The sequence below is a fragment of the Aspergillus flavus genome, chromosome 3 (genome assembly GCF_009017415.1).
Source record: "Aspergillus flavus chromosome 3, complete sequence".
Classification (NCBI taxonomy): Eukaryota; Fungi; Ascomycota; class Eurotiomycetes; order Eurotiales; family Aspergillaceae; genus Aspergillus; species Aspergillus flavus.
Window position 1 is genome coordinate 2,305,955 of NC_092407.1, and position 22,117 is coordinate 2,328,071.

The window sequence follows — 22,117 nt, forward strand, 5'->3', positions numbered from 1 at the left end:
GTTGTGGCTAGTGTGTTTTGATGCTTTTCCCAAAAAGCTTCATTTTATCGTCGCATGCTGCCGTCGCTGCTCGGAATCTCAGTTGCCCGTTCAGCTCATACGTCGAATTGCCTCTTGATTTCCTAGTTCTGGCATATAAGGATAGTACTGCGCAGCAGTTCTGATCATGCTGTGAATTTTCATTCCTTCTCTACCTAAGAGATCTTGGAGTCCCCCATTGAACTAGCATTATGGCTGCTATCCGCCCGCGCCCATATCGGCGCATCCTGACTTCAGCGCTGCACCGACGCTTCGTTCATGCTTCTGCATTAGCGCTGCTTGTCTGCTACCTAGTCGCATTCTTGATTGGGGATAAGTCGTCCTGTAAGTAGCAGGAACCCTTTTTTACTACAAATGACGGATTCTTGGAAATGCTGCATTTGAACGAATTGGTGGTTAACAATGTCACCTTCCGCCAGTTTTATGGGCTTGGTTTCCCATTGGAGCATGTGGAATTCGTACCGTCTTGCTCTTTATCTGCAGTCTCGTCGTTTTCGTATTGCGTGTTGGACAGATACACATTGGCTCGCGAACAACTGCCTCTCCTTTAGGCACTCTAAAGTACCTTATTCCGCTCGATGTCGTCCAAACTTTTGGATGGTATATTTTCTCGGCATGGTGGTTTAGTGAGATCTATAAATGGTCATCTTCCAGTGGAGCACACTTGGAATGGGTCAATAGAGGCCGGTATGTGCCCCCCGCAGTACTCACGGAGTCTTGTAACCTAAGAGATATAGGCCCCACGAGCGCGCAAGCTTAAACGAAAGGCCCATTTACCTCTACACTTGCCACCTACTACTCGCAATTGTGCAATCAGTTGTCCATCTGTATTACGATTTCGACCGTGTACCTATTCCGGTTGCTAAACGGGCTGCCGGCAACGCTGATCAGAGAACCCACCCAGTGGAACCGGTGTCTAAGCGCTTACAGGTTGCGTTACCTGGACTTATAAAAGACGGCTTCACAAGAAGTGCTGTGGTCGCCGCAGTCTGCCCTGTGGTGTATACCTTCTTCCTAAGACGCCCGGCCTGGAGCTTCACCATGTACTGGGCGAAATTATTCTGGGACTTCCCTAGGTCTGCCGCGGCTCCTCCAGGACTTATCGGGCCAATTGGACCAGGCTTGCTACTACGCACGATGTGCTCCGGAGGTCTCCTTGTTCTTTGCTGGCAAACTGCCAATCTTTTCTTCTCCGCATTCCTTAGCAAGGAGCCACTCAAACGTGGCCAGCCATTGACGGCTGAGACGAAAGACCCCAATGGCAGCTTATTGACGGGGCTGACCGCAAAGAAGGAGACTGTTAAATCTTTCGCATTCTGGGAGCTATGCTTCATCAGTCAGAGATTTGCTGACCGACGAAAGGCGATCTTCAATGATATTGATCGCGACGGTGGTCCAGCGTGGTCGCAGATCCTGCAATCTGCCACCGAGGTTATCAAGGGCATTGCTACTCGCATCGACGAACAGAAGAACCCGTCATCGGGTTCCAAGCCTGCACAAGCCGAACAGACTGAACCGGTCCTCCGTACTCTGCCTCGGTTAACAGACCCTCTCAAAGCGGACAACGTCTTTGCTCCCTCTCCCAAAGCGAACTCGCGGCAGGAGAAGATCGGGGAAGTCTTCAGCTCAACAGCCAAGTCTTACGGACAATCAGCAGATTGGACCCCTGCTGCCCGGGCCAAAGCCCGCGATGTCTTCGACCGTGCATCCACTGCCATATTGAGCCCAGAGCGCAAGCAGAAACTTCTTGCTTCATCGCAAGAATTCAAGATGCTCACAGGCACTTCAACCTGCAAGCCAGAAAACCTTAACCCATTCATCGCACAGCTCCTCCGCTCTCCAGTAGGCCGACTCTTCCGACAAACGTACGACCGCCGCCTGTCAGGCATTGTCCTAGGCGCGCCACACGCAAACCTATGTCCCATCGTCGACGCCATCGAGTCGCTCACCCGCCTACTCATCGCAAGTCTGCAGGAAGACCAATACGGCAAAGTGCAGGCCGATGTGCCTGACGTCGTACGCCTCTTCACGAACACCATCACGACCCTGGAGCCCTTTATCCACGGCGGTCTCGACGCCCACTGGACAGACGTCAACTTCCCACCATCAAGTAACCCCGAAGCACAAGCAGAGGCCCGTCGAGTCCCAGACGTGGATCTCGTACTCGACACCCTCAAGAGCTCTCTCAAGGATCTCCTATCCGCATTCAACCTCTACCTCAAAGACATCGGACTTGTCGGCAAGGACCTGCGACTGGCAAAGGAGGCAGCAGGGTTAATCGAGGAAGGACTATAAATTCAAATCAGGCGTCATGAGAGTCTACGGGGGATGAATTCTGTTTTCCTTTCTAAATTACCTGGTGTAGGCGGTCGGTGTATTTATACTTCGCCCATTGTCTTAATGAACATTGGCTTTTGGTCGTTGTATGTTTTGGTTCTACTTTGCCCGGTGAAAAAAGTTACGACTTAGATTAGTTCCTATGCATTGTTCTGGCGTTGCGATGCATCAAATTCAATGGTTTTGACTTCTTTTTCTATTATTGGGTATTGCCTGCTCAGACCGTCACTCTATTGTAGTATGTCGAGTTTTTGTATATCCTTTTCTTTTGGCCATATACAGAAATCTATTTACAGAGATATCAAGCACCCGGTACAAAAGTCTCCCAAGTGCCACATCATAACGACCATAAACAGGTGAGAAGAGAAGGCGAGAAAGGGATGAAGAGAAGCAAATATGAAGAAAACAACCCATGCGCAGTAAATGATCCAGACACAACCTCCCAAGTCAATTTCTCCAAGACTCCATGTCCCCCATCGCCAAAAGGTGGCTGAATTGAGAAAAAAAAGGAAAAAAGATAGTAAGGAAAAGCAAGTATATCATGTCACATCATGATGACAGTTCCCCCTTTCTATGCTAAATTGGCCACCGATGCTTTATAAATCAACCATAATCCCACCCTATACCATGTCCTATTTGTCCCAGATGAAAAGTTTTTGTTGAACGCAGAAGCTGAGTGCATATGATGCATGAAAGAGATGCACTAGAAGAAATTGCACTCCGCCTACGCGGAGTGGCAGTAAACAGACAGGATTCGGTGGAATGTGATCCTGACGACGGAAAGTGGGTATTTTAACCTTAGAAAAGGAATATAAAGGCAGAGAAATAAATGCAGCACGTGCCCAGGAAAAACACAAACTTGTAGTCGTCTACAGCGCGTCAGAGCATTGTAACTCCACAGAAACCCTGATCCAGTAGTGTACACCAGCGCAATGGTTGTCAGCAGCCGCTGAGGACCTCGTTAATGTTATTTGACGTAAGTGTCGCAGTCGTTCCCATTGCAGGGCCGGGTCCGCCGTTGCTAGTGGCGTTTCTGGGTTCAGGAGGCGCTTCCTCTTTCATACAGGCGTTCTCCAGGATGTTGGTCCACTTTCCACTGGTTCCAGCATGACTGTGCTTCAAGTGTTGTCTAAAATGGTCCGCGCGGTAGAATTTCTTCGCATTGTTGCACTCCCCAAATTTATGCACTGTCGTCAAATGCTCGAACCTGCGGTCCCAGTCAGGCTGAGGGAAATTAGAAAATTCTTCACCGCAATAACCACAGGTGTCGTGTGAGGGACCTGCATTCGTTTGGCTTGACGGAGAAGACGAAGGATGGAACGCAGCCTGGTATCCTGGTAGGGCAGCGCATGACCAAGAATGACGGCGCAAATGGAGCGAGTTTTGGTGGCGCTCAGCTTCATTTTTGTTTTTGAACCGATTGTTACAAAATAAGCAAGAGTACTGTTTCTCCATCTCATGTGCGCTATTGAAGGGTCATAGGTTAGAGAATGTCCTGTCACCGATGAAACTTATAGACTATATTGAGACTTACCGAAGTTCCTCGGGACTGTCAAACTTCTTAGGTTTCTTGGGACAGCAATCGCAAATGAACAAACCACCCATCTTGGAACCTGCTTGGTTTGGGACGTTCAAGCTCGTCTGCAAAGACATTTTCCTTGCGACATTTGGATTAGGTGGTTCTAGCGTATTAGTGCCCGGAGCACCTCTCATTGCCGGTTGGTTTGAAACTCCGCCAGGGCTGGTAGGGTTGAGATGAAACTTGTCATGGAATGATTCGAGGTCCGAATTTGGAGAAAGGCCCCCAGGCGACCGCTCATACACTGACGCGCTTGTAACGCTGCTTCCTCCCACTGAAAGAGCTGCTGACGAGTACGATCCAGAAGTTCGAAGGCTCAAAGTCGACGCTGCCGATATACTCCCATGGCTCTGGGCATAGGCGCTATTGACAGATAGAGTATTCGTAAACGGGTGGCCAGATGTCCTTCGCTGCGAGAGATCACCATTACTTGTCGTTACATGTAGCGTGTGCCTATCATCGCTAATTGGTTCTCTCGGAGGAGAAGATGCTCGTCTTTTCATGCCGGATTTGGATGTGTCCAAGTACGGCGGTGTTGCTTCACGAACATTGAATAAACGTGGTAGCAATGATTCGTCCGTTGAGAAATCTCCTTCGATGTCTGAGAATATACCTTGATCATAGCTTCCCCGATTCGATCGACTCGGGAGACTGAGCGAGTCTTCGTTTTGCGGTGTGGCTCCACCTCCCCGACGGCGGACATAGTTAGGATTATCGTAGTCTACCGCAGAAGAAGGCGCACTGCTCTCAACACTCGGACTTCGGCAACCGATATAGTCTCTCCAGCCAACTTTAGTCCCAGGCGATATCCCACCCGACTGAGAACTGATGGACCACCTCACGTCGAGCGTAGACCCGTCAGAGCCACCAGGTGAGGGTAAGCTTCCAAGATTTCTAGAAGGTATGGGAAGTGTTGATATAGGGCCTCTATTATCGGTACCCAAACTTAAAGACTGTCGAGGAGAGAGTGGTTTCCCTATTTTAGACAGAAGATGCTGGTCATATGCATCAGACGAGTCCTTCACGCTCCGTCGTGAGAAGTCCTGCTCGCCTTTCAAACTATCAATTGATATTAGTGATACTGGCCTGGATGGAGGAGTTATAGCGAAACATTCAATGAAAGAACATGGAACGACGGTTTGAGAATGCGCAAACCAGGAAGGGTGAGCGACGTTCAAGAGCGCCCCCCTGAGAACTTACATAGGACTGGTGTTAAAGGGAATTGAATTCCGGAAGCCGTCATCCGCTGGTGGTGGAGGCTCAATCCGTATATGAGCCTCCGGACTTCTTGATAGAGGCAAACCGCTGTGTCTGCCATCCAAATCGTCTAGCGCCATTCGATCGGATTGAGGTACGGCTTCTAAACGGCGATGGCCACCAAATAGACTCGAACTCGGATTGATGGGGGCCAGTTTTGCACTGGGTCCCTTAGAATTAGCATGCACCCAACCAGCATCGTAACCGTCTTCTAGGTCTCTGATGCGCGGCGGCGGTGGAAGTGGCGGTGGAGCAAATGTGTTCATTGAACTGGCGGGAATTGGCATAGGCCCAGGCAAGGAATATGACTGTCCCGGCATGGCATATGAGGGTCGTTCAGTAGCGCTGTGATAAGAACCACTAGTGAAATCATGCACATTGATCGAGGGTGGCGAAATTCGCGGCAAGTCCATCGTACGATCAATTGCTCATCAATTCAAGATTAAAAGGAGAGACGAGTTAAACAACGAAACGCAAGCCCTCACCAAAGTCGTGGGTGATATAAAAGAGGCACGACGTTCGTTGTTAGCTGGATGCAATTTGCAGAAGATCAATAAGTAGATAGATGATGAATTAGCCCCGCTTAACGCCTCAAGAAGATCCTGCTTCTAGAGCCAGCGCAAAAGCTGCAGAAGTGCTAACAAAAGTCGGAGAAGGCGAAAGAAGTAGAAGAGTCAAACTGCAGTAGGAAGACTGCGGACTTGGTGGCAATAGTGGTCAGGGTCTGCCAAGCGGTAGCTGGTAAGTGGTCGGGTAACTTTGACGAGAGCAGGATAGGGCTGAGCAGGCAGTAACCCACCTCCTCAAGGTCCGTTGGGTTGCGTTGACAAGATTTAATTTGATTTCCAGGTGACCAGATCAGTCATTCACTATTTCAACGGCTTTTCGCAACAGTCGCGCACCAGTTTGCGAAACCAGTTGTGTGCCATCAATTCGCCGGAGAGCGGCAATTTAGTGAGAGAGGACGGCGCAAGGACCACAAGACATAGTGAAGACTTGTTCAGAAGGGGGGCTTTGGGTGTTTATAAGTAGCCGCTGATATATTCGGGAGAAAGTTGCAGCGGAGGACAAGCGGTTATGCAATGTATGCCCTCGAGAAAAGGGAAAGGGTGGGTAAATGTTAGACAAGATGCAGTGAATCGGTTGTTTCCCCACGATCAACCCTCTTTCTAGAATCCGGTAAGTTCGGAGGGGATGGAGAATCTCAGAGGAGAACAAAAACGGTCGCAGAGCACGTGTTGGTTTTGTACAAATTCAACAAGGAATGGAAAGGGAGGGAAAGTGAAGGTAAAGTTCAAGTGACAGAAAGGGCCAGTCAAGGTGACGGCGGGCCTGAGGCAGACAAGGAAGTGCCTCAAGGTGTAAGTTCAGATTGTATGTATAAGGTGAGGCAGAAGGTCTGGGTGGACAGGTAAGAAAGTTGGAAGGATGGTGGTGCTAACCACCGTCTTATTGGTCCCTACAAGGCTTTTTGGGCGGGAGGAAAATAACGTCTGTAATTTCAAGATTGATTTTGCCTCTTGACTTCTTCCGTCTCACTAGGTGGTTTTTCCCTTTTTCTTTTTCCTTTTTTTTTTTATTCTTTTGTCTTTTTGATTTCTTTGTCAGCTATGTAAGCATGGACAAATTTCAAAACTTGCGCCAATGAATAGAAGGAATACGGGGTAGTCGTCGTAATAATACTTATTGGGGATAAGAAAAAAAAAAGTTCGTATGTATGGAGGAGAGGCAGAGATTAGAAGGACAAGACCTAGAAACCTAGATAATAATAACCAAACTTCCATTATTCACAATGATACAAACGTTGGTATTTCTGTCTCCGCTTTTACTGCAGTTTGGTCAGGGTGGACCCCGTGGAAGTTAGACTGACCAACTAAGATGGAGTCCTTTTCCTTCGATATGACTGCGGTAATGAACCAGGGGAAAAGAGAATTGTGAAAAGGAAACATTCATACTTACAAGGCTAGAAAGGAAAAGACCCGAGACGCAAGAATGGTCTTAAGGCTAGCCAAGGGACCCGTGAATATTTCTTTTTTCTTTTCTTTTTCTTTTTTCTATTCTCTCTAAATTATTCCTCTATTTTGGGGGGAAAAGCCAAATGAAAAAATAAAATAGAACAGAATAAGAAAAACCACAAATTTCGTTTATCCCCCCTTAGGGAACACCTTGCATTTGCTTTGCTGGTTAAACTTTTGGGTTGCTTGTCAGACTGTTGCAGTACCACAAATTGTAAAAAATACTCAAAAATACCACGTATGAGCACTGAGGCGTTACCCAGCAAGGTAAAATTGTACGAAACGTAAGGAAGGTCAGAATACGTACATATGGCACGGTTACTTCGTATGGTACTTGTCCTTGGCTCTGGAACAAAAGATTAACCTCATGGCTGGACTCAAGAACCACATCGTTTCAAAATGCGCGCGGGATGGCAGGGCTGGTGGATGGCCACGTTTAATGGGATCTACCAAGAACTGCTAAATCATATTTAATATCACTCAATATGTCACTGGGACTTGTAGTTACTTTCCCTTTTCAGTAAGTCATCCTTTTGATTGTTCCTGCTATGAAAGTTAAACCTGCATTTCGGAGCCTTGAGACGAGACTACCACAAGATAATACAGCGGGGAATTCCCCTCAAGGCAAATTGTCTCATGTTTGCCTGTTGAGAGAGAGAGAGAGAGAGAGAAAAGGAGGAGCAAGGAAGAAGTGGGTTTGTAGTTGTCTTTTCTCAGAGAGATAGTAAGTAATCCGTCATCAGCCATGGCCAAGAGGAAAACGCAAAGTTGATCATATGTTTACTTTTTAAGGTCTGTCTTAGCAGAACTTTAAGTCAGGCCTTTGATATCATTCTTTAGCCCATATTCCCCCCGTCATGAGGCACACAACAACACCTCGCTCCAATAATAAAACCCCATGGCTTTGTAGTGAGTCAAGGAATGATTTATTTGAATTTTATTACCGTGGACTGGAGGAATGTAAAAAAAAAAATTTAGAATTATTATTTTTTTCGTTTTTAGAGCGGTGAGCACGGACTAGCGTGGAAGGGCGACTGGGGACGGATGCTTTGGAATGAGGCAGTGCTGGCAGATTCTTGCCATTATCATTCGTTATTATTTCATTTTTCATGGTTTGTGGTCAATTGGACTCAACCCATACCCGCCGTTACCACTGACAATGTCGCTTCGAATGTTCTGTCCCCGTTCGATTCTCACACGCCATTGGATTCTCCCGATGCCTGCCGCTGGACTAGAAACATGCTTTTTGGCCTTAGGATGGGGATACAAAAAAAAAAAAAAAAAAAAAAAAGGTTTCTACATCCGCTTAACAAATGTTTGATATCCAAGGTTGCATGGTGCCCGGTCGACTCCTTTTACCCTTACCAGGGACAATTTTCTCGCTAAGTTCGGTGCCTGGACAGATGGAGATCTGACAGACAAAAGAATGAACATGAACATTGCAATCGAGACTCGTAAGGCTTCGCTAGAAGATAACTAGAAAGGCGGGTCACCCTGAGACCTTTTCCCCTTCTGGAAAGACCATTGTATCGTCGATATTAAGATATTTGAATATGAAAAGTATGGTCCTCTGAAGTCGACCTACCTAGACGGGATTTTCCTCCGTACAACATCTTGACTTCTCATACTGGTATACAGTGTACAGTGTATAGTGTACAGTATTTCCTTTGCTATTGTCTCCTTTTCCTTCGAAATGATTTTTACTTGTGTTATAATAAGAAAAAATTAAAGTATGTCTCTTGATTCTCAACAAATCAGTTTCCAAATTTACCACAAGGTGTTCCCAGCCATACATGAATTACCTGTGAAATTCCAGAAGAACTTAATAGGAAGAGCACCGAACACAGTCACTCTCTGCCCAGGGTACCGAGTGCATACATGCACCCGACTACTACATACACTATAGACCCACCGTGAAGTGTGCCGACGAACGTCAGCCAACTATTAGTGGCCTTGTCGAGCTTGACCCGCCGCCAATGTGGTCTAGTGGGACCCACTTTGTCCTTAGATACATGCACTGCCACAGTGCTGTCATTTGGCATTTTCCGTCGCACCCCGAAGACTCCGTCCCTGGAATTGGATGGGTAAAACGCTTAAATTATCGTAGTATAGGGAGGAAAATGAGGGGTTGACGGTCTGAGAAATTCCCTTAAACCTAAAGAAAAAGGGGTAGTTGAACAAGAATAGCAATACTCAAGACCTTGGCCGGGGGAAGTAGGAATGTCGGAGGTTTTTTACGGATATGATATCCCAACTCTATAACGCACTGGGGCCCTGCGGTGAGGAACTGGAACAAATAGCTGGTAATCACATAGGGATTATTTGAAAATTATTTTGGGCTAAAAAAAATGATAATAAAGAAAAATACAAAAGTAAGGCCCAGTATGGAAGACGGAGTACCATTCTCGTTTCGTTCCACTGGTCTCCTTTTGACGCCTCTTTAAGCAATAGGAAGCTGCCGCAAGAATTGTCTTGGGAGCTTCATCCCCGTTGCAGGTTTCGCTAGCAACAGATAAATAATCAAAAATAAAAATTAAAAGGCCGAAGAGGGGGCAAAATGATTCAAGGCAAGGGTAACTTGCAGACCCCAGTTGATTATTGTTCTACTCTATTCGGTAATGCTATCACTATTGAAATTTTTCTTCTTCCTCTTCTTCCTCTTCTTTTTTTTTTTTTTTTTTTTTTCGCCACTACTGACGGCCCTCTGCACACCACAGTCTGTATGCGGTCACAGTGGCGATCAGAAGAGGTGATCAACTCCAATCTCGTCTATTCAGCTCCTATCCTCCACAGCTGAATGGAAAGGGAATGGATATGTCTTCTCTGGTCCACGCTTTCCTCTCGTTGTTGAGTCTTACGCGCCCACTTGAAAACCATCACCTGGACAACAACACACACGCATGCATCCACTGGGTTGTGGCAATCCGGCGGATTCCATTTGCTCTGCTAATTCTAGCTGTTCGTAAGCCTATACGATGCGACGCTTGTTTTTGCCATCATCCCATACTTGATCGACAATCCGATACGATTGGGCCGTCGTGCACAAAATGGTCGGCGTCTGATCGAAAAGAGGGGGTCCTGTAGTCATCAAGATGAATTGCTAGTTTACAGGTCCCGCACGTAAGCACTATATATAGTCGGTCGGTGGATGTAGTGCGAGTCACACGTCTCTCGTGACTGGATGGGGTGAAGATGTTGTCTTATAATTTACGTCGTGATACGGAAGCCCTTCGCAGGGACAAGGGTTAAAAGTGAGTAAGAAAAAGCAAGCATCCAAGTAGAGTTAAACTACTTGCCATACAAAAGCGCCGTCAGCCTTAAGCCTTAACAGGCTGCAGGCTAAGTCCCGTGCACAGGCCTGCTGACATCGTAATCCAGGCGCTAGTTAGCCAGTATTGACTACTCAGGCATGGCTAGCTGAACTGGCCTCAGCTAGTAGTAGCACTTAGTACCCAATCAATGTTAGATTGCACAGTGCTCACTCCGCAAGATGTATGAGAGTTGAGGAGGTCAAGCTTAATCTACTGTGATCCCAACTGTGCTCTTCATCTTTGCATTTGATTGATTGAACCTGAATCAGGCGTCATGTGAGTATCAGGGGGGAAATTTTAGTGTCGAGTCAGGGTCTTCCTTCTAGTAGCACCCATACACGGCTCATGGTGAGACAGAAAACGCAATCAACATACGCACATCCAAAACTTAAGAAGTCAAAATTTGTAAGGACGTACTCTGGAGTCTGGACAGCAGTCTTAGTCCAGGCACTAAAAGTAGAAGCATATTTGTCGTCGGTGGAATGCGAGCCGCACAGACTCCTTCATCACATGTGGCCAATTGATCGACGTGAACTTTTACCACAGCGGAGGCGGTTTGAAACAGTGCAAATCTGAAACTACCTGAGGATTTGGGACCTTGGCGTCTATTCGACACCAATCATTGTTGGGAAGGGGGCTTGAGGTTATCCGATTCCGTCCCGCACTTACGAATGAGGATAATCCTTGATGCAGCAGTGCGGAGTTTTGATTGTATCCATTCCTTCCAAGACTTCAACTGACGACTTGCAGCACAGACGTACGTGCATGCATACCTCCAAGAATCCAGTTTCAAGAGATTTTGGTTCCATCTCAGCGCTACACAGTACAGTACTTAGTACATTTCTGAACCTACAAGTTGCGTAGATAGTCAACCAGGATGGATTCGAGAGATTTGTCACATAGTTAGCCACAGAAAGTATGGTGTCATTGTCCACTAGATAATTGCAAACTTTCATGCGGGACAAGCGATATTCGACCTATCTAATCGAATCCATTCCTTCATTCAAGATTCAGGGTTCAAGACTAGTAATGCGGGGCCACCAACCTTATTGCCTCAGGCCCCAACAGTAGCCTGCCCTTGCCCTTGCCCTACACCCTAGTTGCCGTTCCGTGCCGCCCTCGTAGGCCTTCCTCCACCAGCCAATGATGCCCCCTCATCGGATTCTTGGCTTGGTAGTATCTGAATTTGGCTAGAAGGATCATTGTCAACGCTTTGCATTCTACGATCACAGATATCCATCCTCCGTCCCATATCTGACCTAGTACGATATCATCATTCTTATGTGCATTAGTGTTACTCAAAGCGGTATTCACAATGGCTATGAATCGTATTCCTGGTCAGAATATTTATATTGGAGGGTTGGTCTTACCTTGTCCCTCAATACCCGTATTAAACCATTGCGTTGGGCTAGAATCCTAACAACGCGGGGCAACAAATATACTCTCAAAAGCCCGAGTCAAGAAAAAGAAAAGATACTTTTACATCGAACCGCTTGCTGACCTATAGGTTTGACGTGTAGCATTTTCTCCCTTAAGAACAGGGCAGCATTGGAAAGAGCAAACATTACCCACGTACTATCGGTATTACGCCTGCAACCACAAGAGGAGACATTTGCAGGCTTCCAACATCATCGCATCGATGTGGACGATGTTGAGGATGAGAACCTCCTAGAACATTTCCCCTCCGCCATTAAGTTCATCCAGTCTGGATTGGATGCTGGTGGGGGCGTCCTGGTCCATTGGTTAGTCTACGGTCTACCCCTCTTCCCTCATCTCTACTCATACCAACAAACCCGCACTGTCCCCATATACTTGGGTGGCCTGGCTGGCCGAGAAAACTCTATGGTTCTGGGCCCAAGCGTTTTCACTCTTCTGGCCTTCCATCCCAATGTATAGTCAAAACGAAGTTCTGATCGATATCACGTGCTCTCCTCACGAGTATGGGTCTAACTTCTAGGCCAGATGTTGTCATATTGAAATGTTTCCATTGGCCTCAGGGGAATGCTTAGATGAGAGGCATTAAGAGTTATTGTTACTGATAGTAAAAATAGTGCGATGGGAAAATCCCGTTCAGCCACCATATGTATCGCTTATCTACTCCACCAGCAGCCAAGTGCACTGACGCCGCAGTCCGCTCTTGCTATTATTAAGGAAAGTCGGCCACTTTGTGAACCGAATGATGGGTTCATGAAACAGCTGTCGATATACCACCAAATGGGCTGTCCAGACGATGTGATCAGCCATCCGCTGTATAACCGTTGGCTTTACCGCCGCGAAGTTGAGGAAAGTGTAGCATGTGGGCGCGCGCCGGAGATGAGTTCCGTGTTATTTGAAGACGAACAACCTCACAAATCCCAAGACAATACGGATCGAACAACGGAAATTAAATGTCGGAAATGCAGGTCAGTTTTCCTTAATTTAAGATAAACCTCTCCAGATAAATGTTGACTGTATTCGGCAGACGAAACTTGGCGACCACGCCATTCATCATACCACATGGCCCGCAAAACGGTGCAAAGGGACCAACCGACTGCGCCCACATTTTCTTACATCCTTTAACGTGGATGCGCCCGTGCCTTTTCCCTAACGGTGAAGATGATGGAGCACCGTCTGGGGATGCGCCCCTGTCTGGTCGATTGACCTGCCCGAACACCTCGTGTGGTTCCAATATCGGAAAGTTTGCATGGCAGGGTATGCAATGTAGCTGCGGCGACTGGGTAGTCCCCGCAATCGGCCTTGCGAAGGCTCGAATCGATATGTCCCAACGTGTCAATGTGGGAAGGCTACCTCCAGCTGCCCTAGGCATCCGTATGCCGCCTAGTATGAGGCCTAATCCTGCGGATGATTCCACAAATGGACGGGGCAACCTCTAAGTTTACGACGGCTACTGCGCCTCAGGGGAAACTGATACAGCGGATACTTCGCGAATAATTACCACTGCCGATTGAACACACATAATTTTTTCTCTGGTATCCAGCGTTTGAAGGACCGACGAACCTCGCATCACGTGATACCAAGCTCTCGTTTACAGATCGCCGTGGAGAGTAGAAGCTGTGCGCCTTGGTCTACTTGGCCGAACTTCAACTATTTCCCGAAGCGGTGTATGGGAAAGGGCACTGCAACGATACCTTTGTGTTAAATAAAGTTGGGCCTTGCGTATACGCGTTGGTCTTCGCAGATCCACCGCACCGGGGAGATAACAGATAAACAAGAGCATACATGAACAGGCGTCTAGCTACCAGAAGACTTGGGTCTAGGCACGCAGAGTTCAGTCTTGGTGCGACCCATCTCTTCTTCTAGAGGACCCTGATGTCGATCATCCCGCAATGGAGTTGATCTACCAAGCTAGCAGCGACGAAATAACTTTCCGTGACGACAGGCGCGACAAAATCCGTACAATTTGATAGCTCATAGAAAATCAGATCCCAGAACTGCTGAGAAAAGTTGATATTATGACATCACTGCTGCGAAGGCTTTGCTTGATGGTTCTGAGCAAGATACCAGCAGAATGCCTTGATACCCGAGGTGTCCAAGCGCTAGAACCTGTCAGGATTCAGGGCTTCACCCCACAACTCCACGAGGCTGTTTTTACGGCAAGGCCCACTGGCTGGGAAACCCGCCAATGGACGGGCAGAACAAGTCCCGGGATCTGCGGCGTGGGAAGATCGGGGAGGACTAACTCAAACTCCCAGTGGGCAGTCGTGCACAAGTTCCTGAGAAGGGAACATTAGTAATCGGTGCAGGCGTATCGAGAGTCCGTGACCCGGTTCCAGGACGAGACCAGGCTCCAGCAGGGTAGGCCTAGCCTACTCACTAGCTCCGGCACGGGGGCTGTGCAAACTGCTCTTACGCAACTGGGGGGCGCTAGACCCATGGATGCCCTCCTGCCGTAACGCTCTTGTATCAGGATCGTTACCCAGTACCGTTGTCGTAATTTTAATTCCGGCGAACCCCTGACCCACCGTATTTCAATTACCGCCAGACCGCTTCATACTTATACTCCATAGTGGCAACAGCAATCGCAATTATGATGATCACTCACTCTGAAGGAGTGGATTGGATTCCCTGGGATCATCTTATAAAGATCAATGCAAATGTTATCAGTGAGCTACTACTGGCCTTGGCGGTGGACTTTCGGGCTTCCCATCATTCCCTCCATTCCTCGGTGATGAGATTTTCACTCTTATATCCATCCAAGGGAGGAGGTAGGATTCGAAATGCTTCTGAACCAGATCCTATCCATGGATGAATGTCGGATAAAAGCGACAACCTCCTTCCAGAAGCGACTTTGTATCGAAAATGACGTCACTTGCACACGACAACTCAAGCGTCTCGTCCAGTCAATGCAGCCATCGACCTCATCAATCGGGTGTCAAAATGAAACCCGACTCTAAGCCCTAAGCGCTACAAGACACCACATGCCACAAGATCCCGTCGAACCAACCATATTAAAAATCAGCACAATATTCAACTCTCACAAGCTCTGCATAATTCAACCACTATAAAACATGCATCCACACCAGTGCCCCCTTCGAAATACCCCAAACAACCAAAACGGAACCCCTTAGATACACCCCAAGCCCTGAAACTCGAACTTCTCCCCCCCACCGAACCGAAGGGCCCTAACGACAGGCAGCAGAGAGTGCACTGCCTCCTCTTTCCCCACTATAATGCATACAGTAATACAGTATACCTCCTTATTCCCCACAGAGACTGGAAATCGAGTCAAGAATTAAAGTCAAGTAAATGAAACCGTCCGTTCCCTGACATCATGGCGCTTTTGTGCCGGAGCTCTGATTGCACAAATCTCGAGAGTCCCTATGGAGGATCGAAATAGGGATATGTATGCATGTGCTCCGTCGTTAAGCCGGAGTCTACTACTAGTTACCTGCCTAGGCTAGGCAGAATATGCAAGATGTATCGGTGGCTTTGCCTCGAGCTGCCAGTTGGTCTGTGTTTGTGCATGACAGGTGTAGGCTATGTTAAGTATATGATGCTCCTTGCTTGGTATATCATTTTTTTTGTCAGGTTAGCTTACGTATTGATTGGATTGTTTATGTAAATTGTTTGTATACTATAGATGTATATCCGATGCGTGATCTAATATAGCTTCATATGGCGCGTAGTAAGTATTACTTTTCTGTCATATTGACCGGTTAGAGTTGGGGTTCTTCTCCCGCGGCCTCCCGCACGCTATTATGGCCCGTCGTCGAACCGGATATACGGAATTTCACATACATAGTTCGAGCATAAGAGTACGAACTGTTGCCTGTAAGGCTGAAGTCCCTGATTTGGAAGCTTCCGCGTCGTGCCTAGTGCTGAGCTATCGCATCTGTTGGGTTCCGCTTAGAGTGCCTTGCCTCGCTTCCGATGTTGACTGAGCCCCCGGGTGGACCAGGCAGACTTCAGGACTGCGGCATTAGATGTTGCAGACGGTGTCATGCGGTGAGTGTTGGCTGACTTGGTGATCAGACCATGGGTTTGATTGGGACGGATTCTTAGCTGATTTGTAGCGCAGCTGTATTATTTAGCCAGATTCGAGCAGAAGATTGGGTTCAAGTACGGTTTATCTCAGAAATGAGGGTGGCACAATGAGTAACCGTGGCTGCGCGAGCTTGTCGTTTATTTCATCTTCGCAGCGACGCTCTAATATGATCGTCGTATTGCCGCGCTTAATTATATGACGTCGAGATCCCCGTTTAAACGAGCTGACGAATGGACACTTCACTTCGCTATTAACATCCTAATCCGTTCGGACGAGGCAAACCACCCCGTAATTTTGACCTCATCAGAGCCCTCCAGACGGGACAGACGGAAAAAAGGAGGGATCCTGCAGGCGCTGACGATTTCTCTTGGCAGCCTCGAGATTACGCAGTCTGTCGATGCGCATCTGATAGAAATTTCTGCGAGCCAATCCGGTCAGATCATGCTGAGCTGGGAAAGGGAATCCGGATCCTGAATCGGGTTAGGACTTACTTATGCAATGCGAAAATACGAGGCCCGTCATCCGACGTCGACGTGGACTGTGCTGACTTCTTGAGGGATTCAATCTTTCGTGTGTCAGCTTTAGCTTTTTGTTTGTCGGTTCTGATTCACGTTCAGGGTCTGAGCGTCTGGGTGGCCTGAGGGAGAATGGGCAGGGGAGGTAGGGTAGGGTAGGGTATAGACCTTATCGTCTCGTTCCTTCTCGTCATTGCCCTCCTGTTTGTCGGTGTTGGATGATTTTTCTTCCTTCTTTGACTCTTCGTCGGGTTTCTTCTCTTTCGACTTGTCTTTTTTCTTTTTTTGTCTCTCCTCGTACTCCTTCTTTACTTTCTCGATTTCTTTGGCTAATGCCTCTTCTTTCTTCTTCTTTTCCTCGGCCTCTGTGTCAACGATAGGAGAGCAGAAATGCCGATCCTTTAGATGAATAGGACAAACGTAGAAGAAATCCTTCAACGATGTTACTAATACCGTTCCATACCAACTAGTTATACTTTGAAAGAGGTTAGGAAGTATTTACCTTGTTGTCAGGCGTGATCATGACGCTGCTCGAGGGCTTGTGGCAGACGTAGCACGCCTTTGCCGCGGTGTCTGCTACCCGGCGGAGATGGTAGATGTTTTGGAATGGCCCACTCATGTTCAATGAAAGGTGGATTATGGATCTAGTGGGAATAGATGTGTATATACGGGAGACAACCGAGAAACGTTCTGTACAAATATGTATGGAGGGGTCCAAGTAGTTGGGGAGATAAGATCTTGTTTGGCCTTTATCGGTGCGGAGATGTCATGTCATGTGACTGGTATAAAGATCGATCGTGATCTTGTTTCTATGCGTATTTTTGTTTAGTACTCTGGACCATGTTCAGTAGACGTACATGGATATTACTATGATTAGTTGCTATGGATTTGCTTTTGTTTAGAAGGTATACACGATACCCTATGCTTTCCGGAGTCCATGAGACTCTTAAAGCCTGTACGCCATACTATATGCCAACATTATTCTATACAGTAACATCTATTCAGTCACACTATCCTTGAGCCCTCTAAGAGCACTAAACTCCCTCGACCCAGCAGGAGCCAATGCAGCCGCATTCTGTGACCGTCTCCTGGCATCGGTCCAGAGCATAAACTCGCCGTAACTCTTCGGCATGACCTGAATATCCTTCTCAACCAAGAAGGTGTAGTTGAACTGGCCGGTCGACTTCTTGGTGCCATGCTCCACATCCCTGACCTTGGTGTCCACGCGGACCTGAACCTTGGTGTACTTGCTGCCTGACTCGGTTTCGACAGGCTCTGTATAGGCAACCGTGGCGCGAAGGTACAGGACGCTGCCGACGGGAACGGGGTTCTCGAAGGTGCTAGGATCAAGGGAGATGAAGTTGGGTCGAGCGTGGGAGAAAGACGCTACACAGCAGAATGCAAGCTCGAAGGTCTGCTTCAAAAGGAAACCACCGAAGATCATGAAGTTGTGACGGTTGCGGTCTTGCGGCTGCATGATCATGGCTGATTTCAAGTTGGTGTCGCTCATGAAGACCATGTTTGATGGTCTCTGATCGGGAGATTCGGGGCCTGTGTGACGTTAGTGGCTGTGACCACAACAGAGCATTGGAGAGTAGCCACGTACTCAGGTATGACATCTCCTTGGTCCACATGGAGTGAATCAGGTTACTCTCTTCGTCGTCTGGGGCCTTCTGAAGCAGACTTCGTTTTCTCAGCCCTTTCTTGGCCTGATAGTTTTCTTCTCCCTTTTTGAAGAGAAGACGTTCTTCGTCGGTTTCTAGCAGAAGGGGTGCAACATTGACGGGTCTAAGGAGCGTTAGTACGGTACTATGAGACGCAGCTACTCGACGAACGTACTTCTTGGTAGCCGGATCCAGAGACACCATTGTGAAGGCGCAAGTGATCAGGACGTCCTCAGGTTTCGCCTTCTGTCCTTCAGGAGGGGCCTTTGCGACCTGCAGAGATATCTCCATACTAGAGCGGCCTGTAGCGTAGGTAACCTGGCCACTGAGCTCGAGATCGCAGATCTCCATCAGAGGATGTTCGATGGTGATTCGGTCACATGCAGCGGTCACAGTCGTCACCGAGCCTCCGGTGTGTCTGTAAGCAATGATACCGGCTAGGGCATCCAGGTCCATCAGTAGCGATCCCAACCTGGCTTCGTCAGCAATGACTCATTCTCCAAGGCATATATGTCAGATTGGTTACCTGATATGCCCCGAAGCATTCAAATATGTATCAAGGAGCCATTTGTCTTGTGCCAACGGCAAAATCTGTTCAAACATTAGACCATGACTCAGCAAATGCAAGCATTCTTACTCACAGCACTATAATGACTATCCGACATCTTCTTAGGGGTCAGATCGGGCTTCGCGACCGGCGCAGAAGCTCCCTTGCCGGACTTCGCATCCTCTCTGCTCTTCGTCAATGCTTCAATCCACGGTGTCTTGACGCGCATGGGCATCCACGTAGGTCGGGACGCCGCATTGGATTGACTGGTGTGAAAATCCTTGGACGCAAGACACAATTGCGATGGGCGCTCTGCGGCCCTTGTCCGGAGAATGCTATTAGTTGCAGATGTTAAGCATTTCGAGCGGGTCGCAGCGGACCGTCGCGTGGTTAGTCCCAACATTGTGTAAACTTAGGTTAGTTCCAGAGGGCGTTTGGGAGGAAGGTTAGTTGAAGGGAGAGTTTGGGGTAGAAATGGTCACTGTCGGCATCGGGGTCATGTTCCCGAGGCCTGTTGGCCGATTACCGATCTTTCTTCCGGAGGATATCGGGACCCGTCAAAGGTTATTCCCTCGGGAATTTGCACGGCTTCTTCATGTTGGAGGATAATATTCGATGTGTCAAAAGAGTTCATGGCTATTCTTAGAATATAGTATGGACTACGAGGGGGATGTTCAATCCGTAGGACTAGTATCCCTCTCAATGCTGCATGTCGAGGAACATCATTTTAGTTCATCTGCTCAATGACATCATCGCCGTCCTCCTATCTTATCGGCGATGTCATGAACTCCTATTGTTGGTGAAGAACTATGTCGATGCTTCTTCCAATTAAACGTTCTCATACTCCTAAGAACCAACAATTATTGGCCTGTGTCCCTGTCAGGGTTTATCAAGAGCTTAATTGATCTGCTCCACCATGTCTCTCGCCCGAGAGCTGCGTCAAAATGAAGTCATAACCCATATAAATACATGATGGTCGTCTCTATTCTTTACGTAGTAAATTTTATACAGACAGATCAATTGAAGCCTCCTGAACAATGAGTGACCCAACAAACCCCAACATCCAGAAGAGAACAACGCCACAATGGGCGTTGTACCAGCGCGAGAACTTCTGGAAGCTCAACGAGGGCCAAACGCCTCCTTTCAACACAGGTACGACGTTTCCTGCACTTGACTAGCAAAAGTAAGCACCTTGGGCTGACCATGGCTCGTGTCCGCATAGATCCTATCAAATTGGAGCAGTTGGCTCATGAGAAGCTTAGTCAAGGCGGTTGGTATGGCTCCAACTTCTGCAATTATAGGACGTATATTGTCTAATACATGCGTAGGTACTATGCATCCTCTAATGCGGGCATGTCCAACACCCACCTGGCGAACCGTCAAGCCTTTTTCCGTCACCGTATCATCCCCCGACAACTAGTAGATACCAACCTGCGAGATACAACTACGGAGATCTTTGGACACCACGTATCAGCCCCAATAGGCTTTGCGCCCATCGGAATCAACAAAATTTACCATCCATCAGCAGAAGCCGCAGTCGCCAAGGTTGCAGGCGAACTCAATCTCCCGTACTGCCTCTCTACAGCAGGAAGCACACCGATTGAGAAAGTCGCAGAAGCAAATGGCCAAGGTCCCCGGTTCTATCAGCTGTATATGCCGCATGATGACGAGTTGACACTGTCTCTCCTCAACCGGGCATGGAAGTCCGGGTTTGATGCGCTCATCCTCACTACTGACACCTGGCAGCTTGGCTGGCGACATGACGATGTGGCCAATTCCAATTATGCCTTCTACCGCGGGACCGGTGCCGACCTAGGCTTGACAGACCCTGTATTCCAGAAGCGATGTCGCGAAGAAGGTATTGACCCGGAGAAGGACATCGTCGCAGCCTCGGCAAAATGGATTGACTCCGTCTGGCATGGACGTGCATGGTCCTGGGAGAAGATCCCCTGGTTAATCGAACAATGGAAGAAGATTTCCGGTGGAAGACCTTTCGCTATCAAGGGGATCCAGTCGGTCGCAGATGCAAAAAAGTGCGTCGAGTACGGCGTCGACGGTATCGTGGTGAGCAATCATGCCGGTCGGCAGGTGGACGGAGCCATCGCAAGTCTTGATGCACTAGAGAATATTGCCAATGCTGTTGGTGACCAGATTTACATCATGTATGACTCTGGAGTTCGCGGCGCGAGTGATGTCGCGAAAGCGCTGGCGCTGGGTGCCCGGTTCGTGTTTGTCGGCCGGCTCTGGATCTGGGGGCTCAGTATCATGGGAGAGGAGGGAGTCCGTCATGTTATGAAATCGCTGCTCGCTGACTTTGACATTTTCATGTGTGTTGCGGGATTCAACAGCGTGAAGGAACTTGACCGATCGATTTTAGGTATGCTTGCGTATGTGCAGCTGTCTTTTCAATGAGCTAACACTTCTGTAGAATCATACCCGAAAGGATATACCCTTATCCCGGACAAAGTCTTGTGAACTGATGAAGTAGACATATAATGCAATGCACTGCAAGGGTTTATACGCAGTATAGAACAGGGGACACTGTCTGCTGGAGTAGGAATAATACATATGAAGACCTCCACACCCACTTTCCTTTTAGTCCCATGCAACCTCTTCTATCACCGCCATCCGAGTAACCATCACATAAACTATCGCCCAGTAAAGGCAAAGTAATCTATCTAAGCTTTTCCCAGGTGGGCCCGGTTAAGGAGATCTGATAACCATAATTCCATATAGTCGACTCAGGTTCCACATAGTTCAACCTCAAGATCACAAGGCTGACAGACCTCGTATATAAGTAGACGATCAGTGCAGAAGATACACTTAATATGTAACAGTTGGTGTCTGGGGTAGATATAACTGGCTCATTGATCCCTGCTTAGTGCCGACACTAGCCTCCATGATCTCGATAGCGTTACATCTGCTGGGATATAAACTATGCTGCCTGAAATGTAATGACTTGTCGAGCTTGAGCAGTCGGTGACTGACGGGGTGTGACTTGGTGAATGTAATAAGAGGGGCTTGTAGAGGCTCTTGCTTGTGTTTCTTATGTTGTATGTGGAAGGTTTGAATTTTCTAGGATGCAGCGACGTCTAATTAAGCGAGTTCTTATCTTGGTGGCACCTCTGTGGTCAAGGGCTATGTGCTAATTACGGGGATATTGGGACTTCAGACAGTTGAGGTGTAACAGTTTCTTTGAGTAGAATTGTCCGGATAAAAGAATGATTGTTGTCCGGACTGAGAAGTATCTATTTACCGATGTTGAGACGGTATAGTTCGAATATATAGTCCTAGACTAGGGACATCGTACGTGCATGCGAGGTATGTCCCAGGAGGCCGGATGATAGAGGCGCCAAGGTACTGACAGG

General features: G+C 47.9%; 6 protein-coding genes across 6 annotated transcripts; 3 read left to right on the plus strand and 3 right to left on the minus strand.

The window, feature by feature from the left end:
- Positions 1-230: 230 nt before the first annotated feature.
- F9C07_5009 (putative nuclear envelope protein) lies at positions 231-2,334 on the plus strand (the record flags this gene model as incomplete). Its single annotated transcript, XM_041290919.1, has 3 exons — positions 231-363; positions 459-726; positions 777-2,334. 3 exons carry the CDS (start codon positions 231-233, stop codon positions 2,332-2,334), a joined length of 1,959 nt encoding a protein of 652 aa, XP_041144614.1.
- Positions 2,335-2,555: 221 nt separating this feature from the next.
- F9C07_2150734 (uncharacterized protein) lies at positions 2,556-6,877 on the minus strand. Its single transcript, XM_041290916.2, has 4 exons — positions 6,012-6,877; positions 5,156-5,936; positions 3,911-5,014; positions 2,556-3,841 (listed from the first exon to the last, which is right to left on the minus strand). Exons 2-4 carry the CDS (start codon positions 5,623-5,625, stop codon positions 3,316-3,318), a joined length of 2,100 nt encoding a protein of 699 aa, XP_041144615.1. The 5' UTR covers positions 5,626-5,936; positions 6,012-6,877; the 3' UTR covers positions 2,556-3,315.
- A 4,797-nt stretch (positions 6,878-11,674) lies between these two features.
- Positions 11,675-14,399, plus strand: F9C07_1408359 (protein-tyrosine phosphatase-like protein). The gene is made up of 4 exons (XM_041290927.2): positions 11,675-11,897; positions 12,059-12,280; positions 12,590-12,940; positions 13,000-14,399. Exons 1-4 carry the CDS (start codon positions 11,854-11,856, stop codon positions 13,409-13,411), a joined length of 1,029 nt encoding a protein of 342 aa, XP_041144616.1. The 5' UTR covers positions 11,675-11,853; the 3' UTR covers positions 13,412-14,399.
- Positions 14,400-16,326: 1,927 nt separating this feature from the next.
- F9C07_2230877 (AAA-ATPase Vps4-associated protein 1-domain-containing protein) lies at positions 16,327-17,157 on the minus strand (the record flags this gene model as incomplete). Its single annotated transcript, XM_041290917.1, has 4 exons — positions 16,327-16,441; positions 16,515-16,588; positions 16,635-16,970; positions 17,041-17,157. The coding sequence occupies 4 exons, from the start codon at positions 17,155-17,157 to the stop codon at positions 16,327-16,329; spliced, it is 642 nt and encodes a 213-aa protein (XP_041144617.1).
- A 378-nt stretch (positions 17,158-17,535) lies between these two features.
- On the minus strand, positions 17,536-19,152 carry F9C07_5013 (putative acyl-CoA thioester hydrolase; the record flags this gene model as incomplete). The annotated part of the gene is made up of 5 exons (XM_041290918.1): positions 17,536-18,089; positions 18,145-18,326; positions 18,378-18,674; positions 18,729-18,793; positions 18,844-19,152. 5 exons carry the CDS (start codon positions 19,150-19,152, stop codon positions 17,536-17,538), a joined length of 1,407 nt encoding a protein of 468 aa, XP_041144618.1.
- A 70-nt stretch (positions 19,153-19,222) lies between these two features.
- Positions 19,223-21,742, plus strand: F9C07_1407666 (L-lactate dehydrogenase). The gene is made up of 4 exons (XM_041290928.2): positions 19,223-19,901; positions 19,972-20,023; positions 20,078-21,126; positions 21,178-21,742. Exons 1-4 carry the CDS (start codon positions 19,787-19,789, stop codon positions 21,222-21,224), a joined length of 1,263 nt encoding a protein of 420 aa, XP_041144619.1. The 5' UTR covers positions 19,223-19,786; the 3' UTR covers positions 21,225-21,742.
- Positions 21,743-22,117: the final 375 nt, after the last annotated feature.